We start from the raw sequence: 18,057 nt of genomic DNA, 5'->3' as shown, positions 1-18,057 counted from the left end.
CTTCTGTATTGCTTGGGAGAGTACTAGGAGGGGTTTTAGTGATCCTTTTACTCAGCTGGCCCACTTGTGCTTCTAGATTTCTAATGGAGGACCTTGTTTCATTCATGAAACTCAGAGTGGCTTTAGATAGATCAGAGACTAAATTTGCTAAGCTAGATGGATTCTGTTCAGAATTCTCTGTCTGTTGCTGAGTGGATGATGGAAAAGGTTTACTATTGTTAAACCTGTTTCTTCCACCATTAGTAAAGCCTTGTTGAGGCTTTTGTTGATCCTTCCATGAGAGATTTGGGTGATTTCTCCATGAGGGGTTATAGGTGTTTCCATAGGGTTCTCAGGATCATAAGCTTCTTCTTCAGAAGATGCCTCTTGAGTACTGTTGGATGCAGCTTGCATTCCATTCAGACTCTGAAAAATCATATTGACCTGCTGAGTCAATAGTTTGTTCTGAGCCAATATGGCATTCAGAGCATCAATTTCAAGAACTCCCTTCTTCTGAGGTGTCCCATTACTCACAGGATTCCTCTCAAAAGTGTACATAAACTGGTTGTTAGCAACCATGTCAATAAGTTCTTGAGCTTCTGCAGGAGTTTTCTTTAGGTGAATGGATCCACCTGCAGAAGTATCCAATGACATCTTAGCTAATTCAGACAGACCATCATAGAATATATCCAGGATGGTCCATTCTGAAAGCATGTCAGAAGGACACTTTTTGGTCAGTTGCTTGTATCTCTCCCAAGCTTCATAGAGGGATTCACCTTCTTTCTGTCTGAAGGTTTGAACATCCACTCTAAGCTTACTAAGCTTTTGAGGAGGGAAGAACTTGGCTAAGAAAGCCGTGACCAGCTTATCCCAAGAGTTCAGGCTATCCTTAGGTTGAGAGTCCAACCATACTCTAGCTCTATCTCTTACAGTAAACGGGAAAAGCATAAGCCTGTAGACCTCGGGATCAACCCCATTGGTCTTAACAGTATCACAGATCTGCAAGAATTCAGTTAAGAACTGAAAAGGATCTTCAGATGGAAGTCCATGAAACTTGCAGTTCTGCTGCATCAGAGAAACTAATTGAGGTTTCAGCTCAAAATTGTTTGCTCCAATGGCAGGAATGGAGATGCTTCTTCCATGTAAATTGGAATTAGGTGCAGTAAAGTCACCAAGCATCCTCCTTGCATTATTATTATTTTCGGCTGCCATCTCCTCTTCCTTTTCAAAATTTTCTGTAAGGTTGTCTCTAGATTGTTGTATTTTAGCTTCTCTCAGTTTCTGCTTCAGAGTCCTTTCAGGTTCAGGGTCTGCTTCAACAAGAATGTTCTTGTCCTTGCTCCTGCTCATATGAAAAAGAAGGGGACTAAAGATACCGGGGATCCCCTTTACCACAGTATAGAGGTTCCCTTGTGTGAGTAGAAAAAAAGAAGAATAAGAATGTAGAAGAGAAGAATTCGAACTCAGAGGAGAGGAAGGGGTTCAAATTTTGGGTGAAGAGAAGTGTTAGTAGATGAATAAATAAATAGAAGGATATGAGAGAGAGAATTTTGAAAATTAAATTTTGAAAAAGAGTTAATGATTTTCGAAAATTAAAGGAGAGTTAAACTTAAAATTAAAATTTAAACAATTAATTAATTAAAAAGAATTTTTGAAAAAGAGGGAGGTATTTTCGAAAATTAGAGAGGGATAGTTAGTTAGGTAGTTTTGAAAGAGATAAGAAACAAACAAAAAGTTAATTAGTTAGTTGAAACAATTTTTGAAAATCAATTTTTAAAAGATAAGAAGTTAGAAAAGATATTTGAAAAAGATATGATATGAAAAGATATGATTAGAAAGATATGATTTTGAAAAAGATAAGATAAAAAAAATATTTTTGACGAGATATGATTGAAATTAGTTTTGAAAAAGATTTGATTTTTAAAATCACAATTAATGACTTGATTCACAAGAAATCACAAGATATGATTCTAGAACTTAAAGTTTGAATCTTTCTTAACAGGTAAGTAACAAACTTAAAATTTTTGAATCAAAACATTAATTTTTGATGATATTTTCGAAAATATGATGTAAAATTAAGAAAAAAAAAAGATTTTTGAAAAATATTCTTAAAATTTTCGAAAAAAATAAGAAAAATGAAAAAGATATGATTTTTGAAAAAGATTTTGAAAAAGATAAGATTTTTAATTTGAAAATTTGATTTGACTCATAAGAAACAACTAGATTTTAAAAATTTTGAAAAAGTCAACTCAAATTTTCGAAAATTTATGAGAGAAAACGGGAAAGATATATTTTTTTATTTTTGAATTTTTAATGATGAGAGAGAAAAACATAAAAAATGACTCACAACATGAAAATTATGAATCAAAACACATGATGCATGCAAGAACACTATGAATGTCAAGATGAACACCAAGAACACTTTGAAGATTATGATGAACATCAAGAACATATTTTAGAAATCTTTAATGCTTAGACACTATGAATGCAAAGATGCACATAGAAAACAACAAAAGACACAAAATAAGAAAACATCAAGATCAAACAAGAAGACTTACCAAGAACAACTTGAAGATCATGAAGAACACTATGAATGCATGAATTTTCGAAAAATGCATAAATTTTTAGAAAAAATGCAGTTGACACCAAACTTAAAAATTGACTCAAGACTCAAACAAGAAACAAAAAAAGATTTTTGATTTTATGATTTTATTAAATTTTTTTTTTGGATTTTTTTATATTTTTATTTTTTTTTTGAAAACTTATAGGGAAAAAGAAGCAATGAATTCAAAGTCCTCAATCAAGATTTCAGGAATCATACCAGGTTAGTCTAAAGCTTGATGGCCAGCCAAACTTCAGCATACCATTTTGAAACTTTAGAATTCATTCTTAAAATTTTTTAAATAATTTTCGAAAACAAAGGGAAAATTTTTTTTGAAAGATTTTTGAAAAAAAAAATTTTTTTGAAAATAAAACAAAAAGAAAATTACCTAATCTGAGCAACAAGATGAACCGTCAGTTGTCCAAACTCGAACAATCCTCGACAACGGCACCAAAAACTTGGTGCACGAAATTGGGATCCCTGGTAATGGCTCCAAAAACTTGGTGCTCTAATCTTAATTCATAATTTGTCACAACTTCGATGCAACTAACCAGTAAGTGCACTGGGTCGTCCAAGTAATAAAACCTTACGTGAGTAAGGGTCGATCCCACGGAGATTGTTGGTATGAAGCAAGCTATGGTCATCTTGTAAATCTCAGTCAGGCAGATATCAAATGGTTATGGAGTTTTCGAATGATAATAATAAATAAACAGAAAATAAAGATAGAAATACTTATGTAATTCATTGGTGAGAATTTCAGATAAGCGTATAGAGATGCTTTCGTTCCTCTGAACCTCTGCTTTCCTGCTGTCTTCATCCAACCAGTCCTACTCCTTTCCATGGCAAGCTTTCTGTAAGGCATCACCGTTGTCAATGGCTACATCTCATTCTCTTTGTGAAAAAGGTCCAAATGCTTTGTCACGGCACGGCTAATCATCTGGAGGTTCTCGATCATACTGGAATAGGATTCACCCTCCTTTTGCGTCTGTCACTACGCCCAGCACTCGCGAGTTTGAAGTTCGTCACAGCCATCCCTTCCCAGATCCTACTCGGAATACCACAGACAAGGTTTAGAGTTTCCGGATCTCAGGAATGGCCATCCATGGGTTCTAACTTATACCACGAAGATTCTAATATCTCGGACTCGGTCCTCTGTATTAGATATCTAAGAGATACTCATTCTAGCTTGTTTGCATGTAGAACGGAAGTGTTTGTCAGGCATGCGTTCATAAGTGAGAATGATGATGAGCGTCACATAATCATCACATTCATCATGTTCTTCGGTGCGAATGGATATCTTAGAAGCGAAATAAGTTGAATTGAATAGAAAAACAGTAGTACTTTGCATTAAATCATGAGGAACAGCAGAGCTCCACACCTTAATCTATGGAGTGCAGAAACTCTACCATTGAAAATACATAAGTGATAATGGAGTTCATTGGTCTCGGCCCCAGAGGGGAACCGGAGTAACCAAGACTAAGACTGTGAATACAATGATAAAAAGTTCTATATATACTAGACTAGCTACTAGGGTTTACAGAAGTAAGTAATTGATGCATAAATCCACTTCCGGGGCCCACTTGGTGTGTGCTTGGGCTGAGCTTGAAGTTTACACGTGCAGAGGCTTCTTTTGGAGTTGAACGCCAAGTTGTAACGTGTTTTTGGCGTTCAACTCTGGTTTGTGACGTGTTTCTGGCGTTTAACTCCAGACTGCAGCGTAGAACTGGCGTTCAACGCCCTTTTACGTCGTCTAAACTTAGGCAAAGTATGAACTATTATATATTTCTGGAAAGCCCTGGATGTCTAATTTCCAACGCCATTGAGAGCGCGCCATTTGGAGTTCTGTAGCTCCAGAAAATCCACTTTGAGTGCAGGGAGGTCAGAATCCAACAGCATCAGCAGTCCTTCTTCAACCTCTGAATCTGATTTTTGTTCAAGTCCCTCAATTTCAGCCAGAAAATACCTGAAATCACAGAAAAACACACAAACTCATAGTAAAGTCCAGAAATGTGAATTTAACATAAAAACTAATAAAAACATCCCTAAAAGTAACTAGATCCTACTAAAAACATACTAAAAATAATGCCAAAAAGCGTATAAATTATCCGCTCATCAGTTGTGTTACCCCTAGCATGGAGGAACCCGAAATATTCACATCCACCTCAAACCCAAGTGATGGGAGCTCTGATGAAGGGGATGGTGAAGGTTCCGGTCCCGACCGTCTCTTGCGTATTATTCGTAGCGCGGAGGACCGTGCTAATTTCTAAAGTGTGGGGAGGTCGTTCGACTGATCTCCATGGGTAACAATCTCTTCCCTTCAATACCCATGGATTTATCTTTTGCTTAGAAGTTAGTATATTGCATGTGTAGTTAGTTTTGCTTGTAAATACCCTTTGCATGATAGTTAGTTTCTATAGAGTTACTTGGTCAAAACAATAACTTCCTTATCAAGAAACTGTGTTTTGGGTGACCTACCAAAATTCTAAAAAATTTTTGCAGTGAACTTGCTTTAAGAATGTATTTGGAACATAGTGATTGAGCTAAGAACACAAGCATGAAAGTTTTGAGCCTATTGCATGGTTACATCTTCTAACCATTATTTCCATTCTTGTGTGCATATCTCTCTCTATGATTGCGATCCTTGCTTTGTCTGATTCTATATATCCATTGCTTTGTGTATGAATGCATTTACATGATTGAGGCCATCATTTCAATAGTCACTTTTCCCAAATGGCCTTAACCCTTTCATCTACCATTGCTAACCCATTTTGAGCCTATGATGAACCCTCTTTGTTCTTGAAAAGAGCACATCAACAACCCTAAGTGAAAAACTATGAATGTCCCTAAATTTGAATCCTTGATTAGTTTAGGTAAGTTAGGATGTGTATCATTCAAATAGGAGGGTATACTTGGGAAATTCGGGTAGATATATAGGTGTGTAATTGTAGTGTAATTAAAAATTCTAGAATTTGGGAACATACTCATGTGTTGAATGATTAAACTGTATGCATTGAAACTTTTGTTCACAAAGAAACCCTAAGAAAATGGGATAATAAAAAAAAAGAGAGAAGAGAAAAGAAAAGAGAGAAAGCAATGAAAGGGGACAAAGATGCCCCAAGATAAAGCAACAAAAAAAAAATAATGCATATGGGTGTGAATTGAAAATAATGCATGAGTATGCAAAAAGAGTAAAACTCAAGGGTAGCTAGGTAATGTATTGTAGTTGTATAGGTTGTTCTATGTGTCTAGTGGATCCTAGGTTGATCAAGGACTCAAATTTTAAGCCCACTTGGCCATATACATCTTTACCTTCACCCTAGCCCCATTACAACCCATGAATAAGACCTCATGATACTTGTAAGCATGCATTGAGTAATTGTTGATTGTTAGATGAAAGACAAATCTTGAAAAGCATGATTAGGAGAAGATTGAGTGACGAACCCTATACACTTGAGCGAATAGAGTGGATACACTTCCGGTGAGGGTTCGATGCTCAATGCTTGTTCCCGGCTTTCACAAGCGTTTGCTTAGCAAGTTATATGCACTCCTTAGTGATATTCAATTTGGTAGGATTCATGAATTACATACTATTTTCACCCTATATGCTCACACGTATTCTTGGAGGATAGATTCACTCTTGACCAAGTAGGTAGATGATTTTACATTAGTTGCATGCATCCACTTAGGTAGTTTTCATTTCATAAACCCTTTCTAATCATGATCTTTGGTCTTTTTATTTTAAGCATGAGGACATGCTTGGTTTAAGTGTGGGGAGATTTGATAAACCCTAATTTTGTGGTTTATCTTGTGCTTATTTTGGGGGATTTTATCAACATTTCTCACACTTATTCGCAAAAAATGCATGGTTTTGTGTTCACTTCCCAATATTGCTCCATGATGGAAAATATGCTTATTTTGCCTTAAAATTGCCATATTTTAATCCTCTTCTATTGCCATTCAATGCCGTGATGTATTTGTTGAGTAATTTTAGGAGTTATAGGGTAGGAATGACTTAGAAGAGAGGGAGAAAGCATGTACAAAAAGGGAGGAACATGAAGAATTGAGATCTTGGAAAAAGCAGCATCGGCGCGCCCGCGCACTCCACGCGCACGCGTGGATGAGGTTGGCTGGAAGCGGCGCGCAAGGATGAACGCATCCGCGCGGATCAGAAGATTCCTATCGATGCGCACGCACGCTTGGCGCGCACGCGTGGATCGCAAAAGCAATCGGTGCGCATGCACGTATGGCGCGCACGCGTGGGAAGCTGCACGTGACCTCATTAAAGGAAATTGTGCCTGGCGATTTCTGAGGCTCATGTGGCCCAATTTCAAGCTGTTTTTGCTTGGAAAAAGACCCAAGGATGCTAGAGGGAAAGGGGGGATCAATCATTTTACACTAGGACATAATTTTTAGCTAGTTTTTGGTTCTTGGGTGATTCTAGAGAGAGAAACCCTTGTTCCTCTCTAGATCTAGTTTTAATTTGATCTTCCCTTGTTGATTTATGAATTGGATCTTGTTAATTGCTAGTTTTAATTGTTCAATTTGAATTCCTTGCTACAATTTTGCTTATATCTTGTGATAGTTTATGAATCCTTGTTACTTGTCATTTTATACCCATTTCATGAATGTTGTGATTCTTGACTTGTTGATGTTACATTGATGATTTCTATGTTTAGTCTTGTTGTTTTGATGATTGTATGTTGATAATTGTTAGTGGGTATTTGTAGATTCCAATTTAATTGCTATTTTAAACATGTCTTTTGTTAATGCTTACCATGTGTTCGATGAATTGTTTACTTTGATTATGGAGTAGTCTTCTTTACTCTTGGCCTAGGTCAAGGGAATTGGGTAAACTTGAGTCATTGGGTCTAATGGATTTGATGATTTGGGAGCCCTTAGTGGTCAATTTGATACTCATTGACGCCAACCCACTACTAATCTAATTAGTAGGTAGGTTGGGACTTATGGGTTGATGTGATCAAAGCCATTTGACGTACTTCAAGTCTAGGAGTAGATATCACGTACTTAAGACTTTGAGGGTAGACTTAATGAGCTTGGTTCCTTATAATTGTCCAGATATGGTTGTTAGACAAGGATGGTGATCCCAATTCCCATGCCTAGCCAAGAGTTGCTTTTATTATTCATATTTGAAAACCAACTTTCTCAATTATTTGCTTTAGTTATAGTTACTTGTTTGGTTTATAATAGAATTAAGTGGAATGTTACTTATTCATTGGAATTGCTCATGTTTTGCTTAGTTAATTGAATTAGTTTGTTGCAATTTAAGATTACTTGCTTGTTAAGATTCCCATTTATTTTCATGCTCATAACTCACAACCCCGGATTTCTAACTAATGTTGAAGCATATGTTTGCCCATTCCTTGTGAGACGACCCGAGGTTTGAATACTTCGGTTATTTCTATTAGGGTTGAACTTGTGACAACCAAATCCCTCTTCTAAATTTGACACCCGAGGATTGTTGTTGGTAGAGCTATACTTGCAACGCAATTTTATTGAAGAAAATCTTTACCAATACACCCTTGGGGACAATCGTTCGTCAGTGAGTCTTTAAGGTATCTTCATCTTCTATCCAATTTTCGTTTGTATCTCTTAACTTTAAAATCTTATTCTTTCCTCTTCTTACGATGGTTTTTGTATGATAGTATCTAGTATTTCTATCTCCCTCGATAATCCAATTTTGCCTAGATTTCTGCATCCAAAAGGTTTTCTCTCTATCCAAAATGTCATTGAGTTCTTTATTTAATTTTTGCTCTAACTCCTCCAAAAAGGGGTTATTTCCATAAGAGGCACTCCTTTGGATCCCTGTGATTCTGTTCAATATAGTTCTATTAGCTTTGAATATGTTTCCAAAAATATCTTTATTCCACTTCAGCAGATCATTCTTTAGGTTTCTTAATGCCGAAGGGAGTGTATTATCTCTGTTCCAGCTGTCTTTGAGGCAGTGTTGAAAGTCTGGATGGTGAGTCCACATAGCCTCAAATCTAAAGGGCTTTTTTCCTTCTCCGTTAATAAGCTTCACATTCTGAATGAGGATGGGATGATGATCTGAGTTTGTTCTGGTAAGAACTTCAGTAGTCGCTTTATGAAATCTCGTTCTCCAAAAGTGGTTTGATAGGGCTCTATCCAGTCTCTTAAAGACTCTGTCTTGACCTTCCCATTTAGGACCTTTCCAGGTAAATCTAGGGCCAACGAACCCTAGATCTATGAGTCTGCAACTATTGATCCAATTTGAAAAAATATTGCAAGCTCTGATATTCACAGCTGCCCCTCCTTTCTTTTCCGATGCTTCCTTAATTTCATTAAAATCTCCAGCTACGAGCCAATCTCCTGCCATTGAGTTCGCAATGTGCACAAGCTTTGGCCACAAAAGTTTTCTGATTTGATTATTTGGACTAGCATAGACCGCAGTTAAATACCTTTCTTTCTCTCCGTTGACTTGAACTCTAACATGTATGTATTGACTATGCATTTCCATCATGGTGATGTCAATGTCCATCCTATTCCAGAGAATCCAAATTCCACCCACAAACCCTTGAGCTTCCTCTCTTATGGATTTAGTAAAACCAAGATGTTGAATAACTCTAGTGGCTGTATCTCTACTACATTTAATTTCAAGAAGAATAGTGATGTCAGGTTTGTATTGGTTTATCATATTTTTAAGAGTGCGTCTAAAAGTACCACTAGCCGCACCTCTCACATTCCAAATTAAACTAATCATTAAACAGAAACGAAAAAATAAATAAAAACCAAAGGATACATAAGAAACCACATCAGGCTAAGTGCATCTGAGTGTCATTCAGCACACTATTGACAGGGGTTGTAAAATCAACTCCCTTAAGTAAGCTTTGATGTGTATCTTTCTCTTCGTTCTCTGTCTCCATCATCTCCTTTCCTCCTTCATCTGTGATCATGGGATCAGGTGGTTTTCTTTCATTTGGTGGGGATTGGATTGAGGGTGCAATCTCTTCTTCCATTATTGTTGGTGAAGAGAAATTTTCCTCTACCCAATTTTCTTCATGGTGAATGACTTCTTTGTGGTCTTTGTTGTGTGCTTTTTTTTCTATTTGTCTTTCTCCTTATTTCTTGTATTGTGGTGCTGTCAAGGAACTTCCTGTAGCTTTACTACCTGTTTTACTATTATCCACTTCTGTTATTTTTCCTTTGGGTTGGATCTGTTTGTTTTCTGCGTTCTTCTTCTTTTTGTTTGTGTATTTTCTCTTTTTGTCGTTTTGTTTTCCTTTGTAGTATCATTGTTGTTTCCTTGCTCTTCTCCTTGTGCTACTTCAATCCTTTCCTCATGCTCTGGTGTCGAGTCTTCCACTTGTAGAACACTATATCTGGACTGGTTTTCTTTGTTGCTTTGCTTCTCTTTAGCTCTGCTTGATCCACCTCCCTGTTTGGTTTCTTCATTCTTCTTTCCCCTTTTTGGCCTCTGCACTACCATCCATGCTCCATAGTTGTCATTCTGCTCTATCATAATTTGCTTGCTTTTCTCTTTTTTGTTCAAATTATTTTCCATTGCTGGTTCTTCTGCAATTTGCTCATTTTGTTTTTCATACTGATTTTCTTCTTTTTCATATGTGCTTTGTTCGCTGCTTTCCACTCCTGCTGCCACCTCTTTCTCTTTTCTTATATTGCAATGCTGTTGATCATGGTCTATTCTTCCACATATAAAACAGATTTGGTGGATTCCTTCATACTCCACATGGTACTCTTCTCCATTAATCAAATACTTTCCCATCAAAGGTTTGGTGAGATCTACCTCTACACATAGCAGGGCGAATTTTCCTCTACACAGATTGGCTGTGTTATTATCAACCTTTACCGTTCTTCCAATAAGATTACCTATTTTCCTCAATATGGTTCCGTTATAAAGCTCAATCGGCAAACCCGGTAACCTCACCCATGCTGTGATTTTGTCAATTATAGCTCTTAGTGGATTAAAATTTGGCTCCCACAGCCTGACAGTTAGGTAGTGGTCATAAACCTTCCAAAGCCCCTCCATGAGGGCAAAGTCAAAATCCTCACTAGCATAGAATTTGACTAGATAAAAATCGTTGCTTAAGTCAATAACGTCTACGGTCCCTTTTTTGTTCCACATGGCCTCTAACCTTCTTTTGACAGCATATCCCACCCTTTTACCCATCAACTTTACTATTAAGGTATTCCACCATGGCTTCCAAAGTTCTCTCTCAATAGCATCAGTGCATCACTAATGACGATATTATAGAGGCCCTCTTTAGTCTTCTCTACTCTTATGTTCTCTGTGTTGCAAGTGTCAGTTTCCTCTTCTCGATGCTCTTTCTCTTCTTTGCCATCTTCACTGCTTATGTTTCCTTCTTTACTAAGTTCAATGATGTCTTCTTCCATTTGGTCTTTAGTGAGTCCACCTCTTACCATTTGGGCAAAAGATTTTTCAGCTTTAAAGTTCCCCTCTAATTCCATGCTGTCTCGCATCCATTCCTCATCTCTTGGTAGGAGAAGTTGAGTGCCAGTAAAACCTTCTCCATCTTTTCTTACCTTTTTAATACTTCTCTTAAGTTGGTCTTGTTGATGCTCATGAGAGGGTCCCGTAGGACCTCCGGCACCGGACATCAGGCTGGAAAAATTTCAAACGGACAGAAAATGAAAGTTGTACGGAGAGAAAACGGCTATTTTTTTTTTTTTCGTGGTTGGAGCTGTTAGTTTTATATGTCTATTATTGTATGATTCCACTCTAAAAGTTTATAACCAATTTTTCTGTCCCAATTTGGTGGGTTGCATGAAATTCACCTAAGGCTAAGGCGAATTATAACTAATTTTATTCAGCTTGCCTAGGGGTTGGGATGGAACTTTTTCCAATGAAAAAAAAATAGATCTTGAAAAATAAAGATAGATTAATGTTTTTCTAAAATTAAAATTTTTATTTTATTTAAAAAATCCAAATTTAAAATACATTAACTAATGTAAGTATGTAATTTGGATATTTATTTATATTTGTTTCATTAGCCAGCATAGTTCAAATTTCATCTTCTAAATTTTTTTTATTACTTTTAATTCTTTTAATTAAAGATAACCGGATTTGATAAGACAAGGACCGAAGAAAAGATGAGACAAGCAGCATTAATCTAACAGCACTTCTCATTAGTTATGAAATCTACATTTGATATTATCTATTTGTTCTAATACATTGAAATATCATCAGTAATATATTACTTCTCTAAAATTTAAACACCATTTAAGTCAAAAAAATTGGTAATCAAAACACAGAGCAAAAGAAAAGAAAGACTAACATATCTTAATTTATCTGAAGAACATCAATATCAATAGTAACTAGAAAATGAGATACCTTGAAGCCAAGATCCTAGGGGCATCAAAAACATGATCAAAATTTTGATACAATATATATGATCAAGGTTAATTCATTTTAGAGATTAATTCGTTGATGACATCCTCCCGATTCCCAGAGTCTCCACCATCCTTGAAAAGGGTTTTTGATCCTGTCAATCCTCCGACTGGTTTGTTGAGATCGAAGGGCCACATAAGTTGGATAACTTCCTTAAAGTGTGGACCAACATTATATATCTGATGCACCATGTCTTCTATGCATACAATACCATACTTCCCCAATTCCTACAAATAAAAGAATATTAATCGCAAATACAATGAAGGGGGAAATCACAGTTAAACGAGGAACACCATATATTACCTGCTCAACAATGTTATTATCTGTCAACGGAACTTTCCGCTTCTCTATTTTCATGTGCCCCTTCTTGTAGATTAGCTCCTTTATGCTCTTAAGATTTGGGTATCTACAAAAGAAACAGATTTTCAAGAAATCAAGAATAATTTTAACATCATCCGCTAAACCATTACTTACGATACTATACGTAATAAGTAAACACTGAGCCATTATTTGAAGATTTATTCTTCAACACAGATAAGCCCAACTAACAATCTAACATCAACAATACATAAACATCCATATGGAAATTTCAATCATATTCATCTAATAAACTTTCTCTAGTTTTATTTACATTAATGTAGTCCTGACTCCCATGAGCATCTTAGGTTCACTCACAAGCAATGTAGCTAGTTACTTGGTCTCAAGTCTGAAGTTAAATTAAAACAACTTATAATTAACTAAAACTTATGTAGTATAATAATAGTTAAAATCTTCAGTACAAAATATCTTCAACATAAAAAAGCAACTACCAAATAGATATGAAACACAAAATATCGTATATAAGTTATCAAGTAACTCATTTGACCTTGCTATGCCTACAATTGAAGCGAAAAATTCTATTCATATCAAGACATAATAAACTACATAATATACAATTATATAATAGTAAATGTTTCAGCCCCAGGATGGAAGATATAATACAACCAACTGCAGTTAACTTGAAGTGATAATTCCAAATTTAATAGTTCGGTACCAACACAAAACACACTCCTAATTCTATACAACTCCACAGCTAAAAACCAATTCAACTTCAAATTTTATGGAAGCTCCATAAAGCTACCCTTGCCAATGACAGCTAGAAACATAATCACCCCATAACAAATATTTATATTTAACTAGTTATAGAACAAATTAAAAAAATGTTGGTCTTACCCATAGGTAACAAATGGTTCCACCCTCTGCAACTTGGCTAACACTCCATCTGATGGCTTCAAAAAGACAGCATTGAATACTCTTCTCAACCCCAAGCTGTACAAATTCTTTCTTGTTTTCGGATGCATATCATTTTTCCTAAAATAACAAAAGGGAGGATACAAACACTTCCTTGTATTCACATAACCAAAAAGGAGAGACAATGAGAGAGGTACACACCCGTGAATCCGAATGACAATTAAGGGCTTGGAGTCTGAGTTCAGCTGTGGAAGTTTCCTCTTTACTCTGCGCTTCATTCTAATAAGGTCCAGCTCCTACACATGATTATAGCAACAATCACGCAACTCAGAAATAGAATGAATCATGTTCTGGCAGAGACAGAGAGTGATAGGAGTTACCATGTTGCGATATTGAATAACAAAATCCTCGGGCTTTTTTATGGTAGCGTCCTTGTTCTTGTTAGGTTGGAAGTTGGAGCGCTCTAATTGAGCCTTTTTCCTAAGAGCCCATGCTTCGTTGCTTTTTCGCTTCTTGAGTATAACCTCTGGTATGAAGTTCAATGGTTTTGATTCCTCTTCTGCCATATTCTGCTATTTGCATACAAACCTTGCAGCTTAGAAATTAGAGCACACACACACACAGAGAGAAGAGAGAGTCACCGGCGAAGAAGGTATAGTAGATGAGAAATCCCAACAAATTAGGACCAGCAATAACAACAAATTTTACTGAAAACTAAAAATTAGGACCATCAACAACAGATTAGGAGCAGCAACATCAAATTAACAAAGATTCAGATACAACTATCACTATATCAGTGCTCTAACCAAAAATCTGTTCTCAAACAACAACAAAAAACCAAAAATTAGGAATTATTATCAAATAAAAAATTAGGACCACCAACAACAAATTAGGGCCAGTAACAGCAACAAATTTACTCCAAAAATTGGTGAATATACTGACCTCCGAAGAAGACATTGTTGAGTTGCAGGAGAGGTCTTGAACTTCTGCTATTGCTCGGCGAGGAGAGGGCTGCTCGGTTTATCACGACGGCTGGCGCTCTCTGCTACGGCTGCGACGGAGAAGAGCGCTGCGGTTGGGACTCGCGATGACGAAGGCACCACTGCTCCTGCGTGAGAAGGATGGAGGAGGAGGAATGGTCGAATGGAGGATGGACTGCTCAGTGCTCACTCTCTCAGAGCATACATCGAGGGAAGGATGGGAATTCAGAACAAAAAAAAAATGAGGGAGGGAGGTGCCGCGTGACTCGCTTAAGGTTAGGGCCAGGGTTTTGTTTCTAGGTTAAGGGCCAAAATAGTAAAATCCCATCACTGTAGGCTAACCCTCCGTTCAGTTTGGTTCGGTTCGGTTTCATCGCGTCAATCGAAAACCGACCGAACCGGTCAGTTTTATAAAAAAACGTTTTTCTTTTAATTCGATTGTGGTAAATTTTGGTTTAGCATTGGTTCGGTACTTATACTCCTAGACTCCTAGAGTGGCGATGGCGCTAGCAAAGGTTGAAAAAGATAACGTCCTTTCGCATTTAAACGTTACTTCTTTGTTGGGTTAGGTGTCCGAAACTCAAACAACTAGTCCTATTAAATTACAATTATCCAAAATTCTAGTGAGACCATATAGATAGCCCCTTTGAACTCTTTTCTAGGAATTTTTGTTTTCCTGGATGAAAACCATTCAACAAAATAATTTACAATAGTATAATTTTTTTATAAGATATCAAATATATATTTATACTTGATGACTGATTCATAATTTTTTTTTTCAAAGGCAAGTGAATTTTATTTAATTGCAACAAAATTATAATATTGTCCAAAATAGTATAAAAAAGAAAACTAACTTCTAAGATACATATAAAATAATAATATTAAATAATTCAAATAATAATTTCATACTCATTTTTTGTGATTATATCACTTAAAATAATCCATTTTTTCATATATTTCAAATACAATAAATTATCTTAAAATTACTTCAGTTAAAATATCCAAACAAATTAATTATCTCGTATAATCAATTATTTTAAAAAACAATTATATAAATAAAAATTATTAAAATAAATATAATTTTTCAACATTTGTAATTATTATTGGCTTATATTGCTAATCTAGCTGCCCAGTTTTAAAAACTATTGATCAGTTTCGTCTACCAGTAGATTATGTTTTACTCATACTAGCTATATTTTTTCAAATTCTTATAACCAAATCTCAGATTGACAGTTTAGAGCATATTAATTAGGAACACATTGATGATAAACAAAAGCATTCAGTGCACCGATGAAAAATTAGATCTTGTGATGTCCATAATATGATGCGGTACAGATTACAGCAAATAAAAAGTTACACTAAGACGTCAACTTTTTTTTTTCCATGGTATCCTCCAGTCCAACAGACAAAGGATTAATCCGTCGCAGATCGGAGCTCTATTTAAGAGTTTGTCGCTGGCCAATGGGTTGCTGCATGTACAAGGCGGGATTCAAACCCCCAACATTTGTTTAAGCGAACAAATGAGCTGACCACTCGACCAACCCAAGTTGGTTCTAAGACATCAACTATAGCATCTAATACTATAATAATGCGGTCACTACAAAAACAATTATCGCAGTGCATCATACATTTGGGCGGAGTCATAACGGTGATGCGTGGAGCATTTTTCCTTTTTTTTTAAGTGAATTTGTATTTAAATTTATAAGTTTAATCAATATTTAAATATTTTTTAGTCATTATAAATGCTACTTTGAATTGTGTATAATTTAGTTTATTTCAAATAGCATTTTGAATAAATTTGACAGAATTTACGTGAAAAAACAGAGCCACGACAAATCCAAAGAAGTGGCGCCAAGAGCGCTATAATCTCCCATTGCATTTGGTCTCAGTGAAGCCAAACTTGGAAAATTCCAAATTTGGCGCCACACTCACGCGACTCAAGAATCACTGCATCAAGTCAAATTTGGAATATTCCAAGTTTGGCTTCATGATCACTCACCCCAGGAATTTTATGGCGTTGAAGTGAAGTCAAACTTGGAATTTCCTAAATTTGACTTCATGATCACTGTAATTGTTAGATTTTATACGGGTATGGTGGCGCCAAACTTGGCCCATCCCAAGTTTAGCGCCACAACTAATCCTAAGGTGGTTCCTATTCGTCCAAGGAGCAGCACAAAATCAATTTTATTTATTTTGATTAAATTTTATTTTATTTTACAATAGGAAAATATATTATTTAGTTTTAGAAAGTATATTTTACATTAATTAGGATTAGATATAAAAGGAAAAAGATTTAGCCCTTCGAGGACTCTTCTCTTCTCTCTTACCTCATTCTGCACTTTTACAGTTTTTCAGAATCCTTGTTTTCTCTCTAAACCATGAGCAACTAAACCTCCACTGTTAAGGTTAGGAGCTCTGTTTATTGTATGGATTGATACTATTACTTTTCTATTTTAATTCATGTATTAATTTCAATTCCAAGAAATTATTTTCGTTCTTCGTCTTATGAATCTGGGTGGAACGGAAGTATGATCCTTATTCTAATTGAGTTTTTGTAAACCTTGAAAAAGCAATTTACCTTAACAACAGCTTGAAAACAAATTCTCCTAAATCACTAATTATCTGTACTTAACAGGATATGTGACATATAATCATCTTATATTTAGATAATTAGGATTTCTGTGGCACATAAATTAGTTTTGAACTTAACCCTCTAATCAGAGTCAAGTGACCAAGGAATTGGCGGTTGATGAAGGTTAGAGGAGACTAAAAAGGTTTAAGGAATTAGAGTTTAGTCACATATAATTTTTCATGAATTGAATCTTTCATGATTAAAGTAGTTGGTAAGAAAAGTTAATCCAGAAAATAAACATCTCTGAAACCTTAACTGTTTTACTCATATATTTCACAACCCATTTACTGCTTCTTTTCTAATTTTCTGAATTTACTGTTTAAAGCAATTGAGACCCAAACACTCTTTTCTGCTTGTCTAACTAAGTAAATTAATCAACCATTGTTGCTTGATCCATCAATCCTCGTGGGATCGATCCTTACTCACCTGAGGTATTACTTGGTACGACCCAGTGCACTTGCCGGTTTAGTTGTGGTATTCTAATTCTGCACTAACTGGTAAGTAGGCTAAGGGGACACTGTCTTGCCATATGTAGCTGGAGTACTCGCCTGTACAACTACATAACCAACAGACTGGGGAATAGACTGCTCATAGCCAATCTGAGTTGGTGCAGGTTGAACATAATCCTGGATGACCACTTGGTGCTACACTATATATATGTGGTTGCAGTGCCACTAGCATAGGCAGGATCTTGGGGTGCCTGGTAGCCATAACCTGCATTGTTGTTAGGAGCATGTTGGTCGGTGTAAGCTTGCTATGTAAAAGAGTACAACCTATAATGATACGGAACGTAACCCAGGATAAGATGGAAGATCAAAGAAAGGGACTCCTCTACCTCAATTTGATTTCCTGATGCAACAGTTAAGGAAATCACTCTACCTCACCTGTTCACACCCAAGTTTCTCAAAGAAACTCAAAGAAAATTTCATTCATTAAAATTAAGGAAAAAAAATGGCTACTAGATTTTAGAGGGTTTTTATACCTCTTAAAATTAAATCCCTAACTCATAAGTTCACTAGAATAAAATATGGGCCAAATCATAATTGGGCATAAAACAAACAAATAACAAAAATAAAATAAATATAGAATAAATTCTAAGAAAGTGATGTCTCGTTTAATTCATCTTGACTAATGAGAGTCTTCAATGCATCTTGTAAAATAGTAAGACGTGTGACTTTTGATAATCGTTAATCATTGTCTTGCCCAATTCTTGATGCATCTCCTGAAC

At 35.9% G+C, this 18,057-nt stretch overlaps 2 protein-coding genes and 1 non-coding gene across 5 annotated transcripts; 1 reads left to right on the top strand and 2 right to left on the bottom strand.

The window, feature by feature from the left end:
- Nucleotides 1-687: 687 nt before the first annotated feature.
- On the top strand, nucleotides 688-795 carry LOC148548944 (small nucleolar RNA R71). The gene has a single exon (XR_015897364.1). It is a non-coding gene; the product is annotated as a small nucleolar RNA R71 (small nucleolar RNA).
- Nucleotides 796-8,138: 7,343 nt separating this feature from the next.
- LOC148548943 (uncharacterized) lies at nucleotides 8,139-9,254 on the bottom strand. The gene has a single exon (XM_088495675.1). The coding sequence runs from the start codon at nucleotides 9,252-9,254 to the stop codon at nucleotides 8,139-8,141; it is 1,116 nt and encodes a 371-aa protein (XP_088351801.1).
- Nucleotides 9,255-11,704: 2,450 nt separating this feature from the next.
- Nucleotides 11,705-14,481, bottom strand: LOC107613712 (large ribosomal subunit protein uL30z). 3 transcript variants are annotated; one of them, XM_016315828.3, is made up of 6 exons: nucleotides 14,160-14,481; nucleotides 13,598-13,786; nucleotides 13,419-13,513; nucleotides 13,200-13,337; nucleotides 12,291-12,393; nucleotides 11,705-12,214 (listed from the first exon to the last, which is right to left on the bottom strand). In XM_016315828.3, the coding sequence occupies exons 1-6, from the start codon at nucleotides 14,172-14,174 to the stop codon at nucleotides 11,999-12,001; spliced, it is 756 nt and encodes a 251-aa protein (XP_016171314.1). In that variant the 5' UTR covers nucleotides 14,175-14,481; the 3' UTR covers nucleotides 11,705-11,998. The 3 variants fall into 3 exon arrangements, with proteins under 3 accessions (XP_016171314.1, XP_016171315.1, XP_016171316.1); XM_016315829.3 differs by having other exon boundaries at nucleotides 13,598-14,030; nucleotides 14,160-14,460; XM_016315830.3 differs by having other exon boundaries at nucleotides 13,598-13,812; nucleotides 14,160-14,460.
- Between the last annotated feature and the right edge of the window lie 3,576 nt (nucleotides 14,482-18,057).

Source organism: Arachis ipaensis, chromosome B8 (genome assembly GCF_059453495.1).
Source record: "Arachis ipaensis isolate K30076 ecotype BB chromosome B8, ASM5945349v1, whole genome shotgun sequence".
NCBI lineage: Eukaryota > Viridiplantae > Streptophyta > Magnoliopsida > Fabales > Fabaceae > Arachis > Arachis ipaensis.
This window is presented reverse-complemented; position numbering and strand designations above follow the sequence as displayed.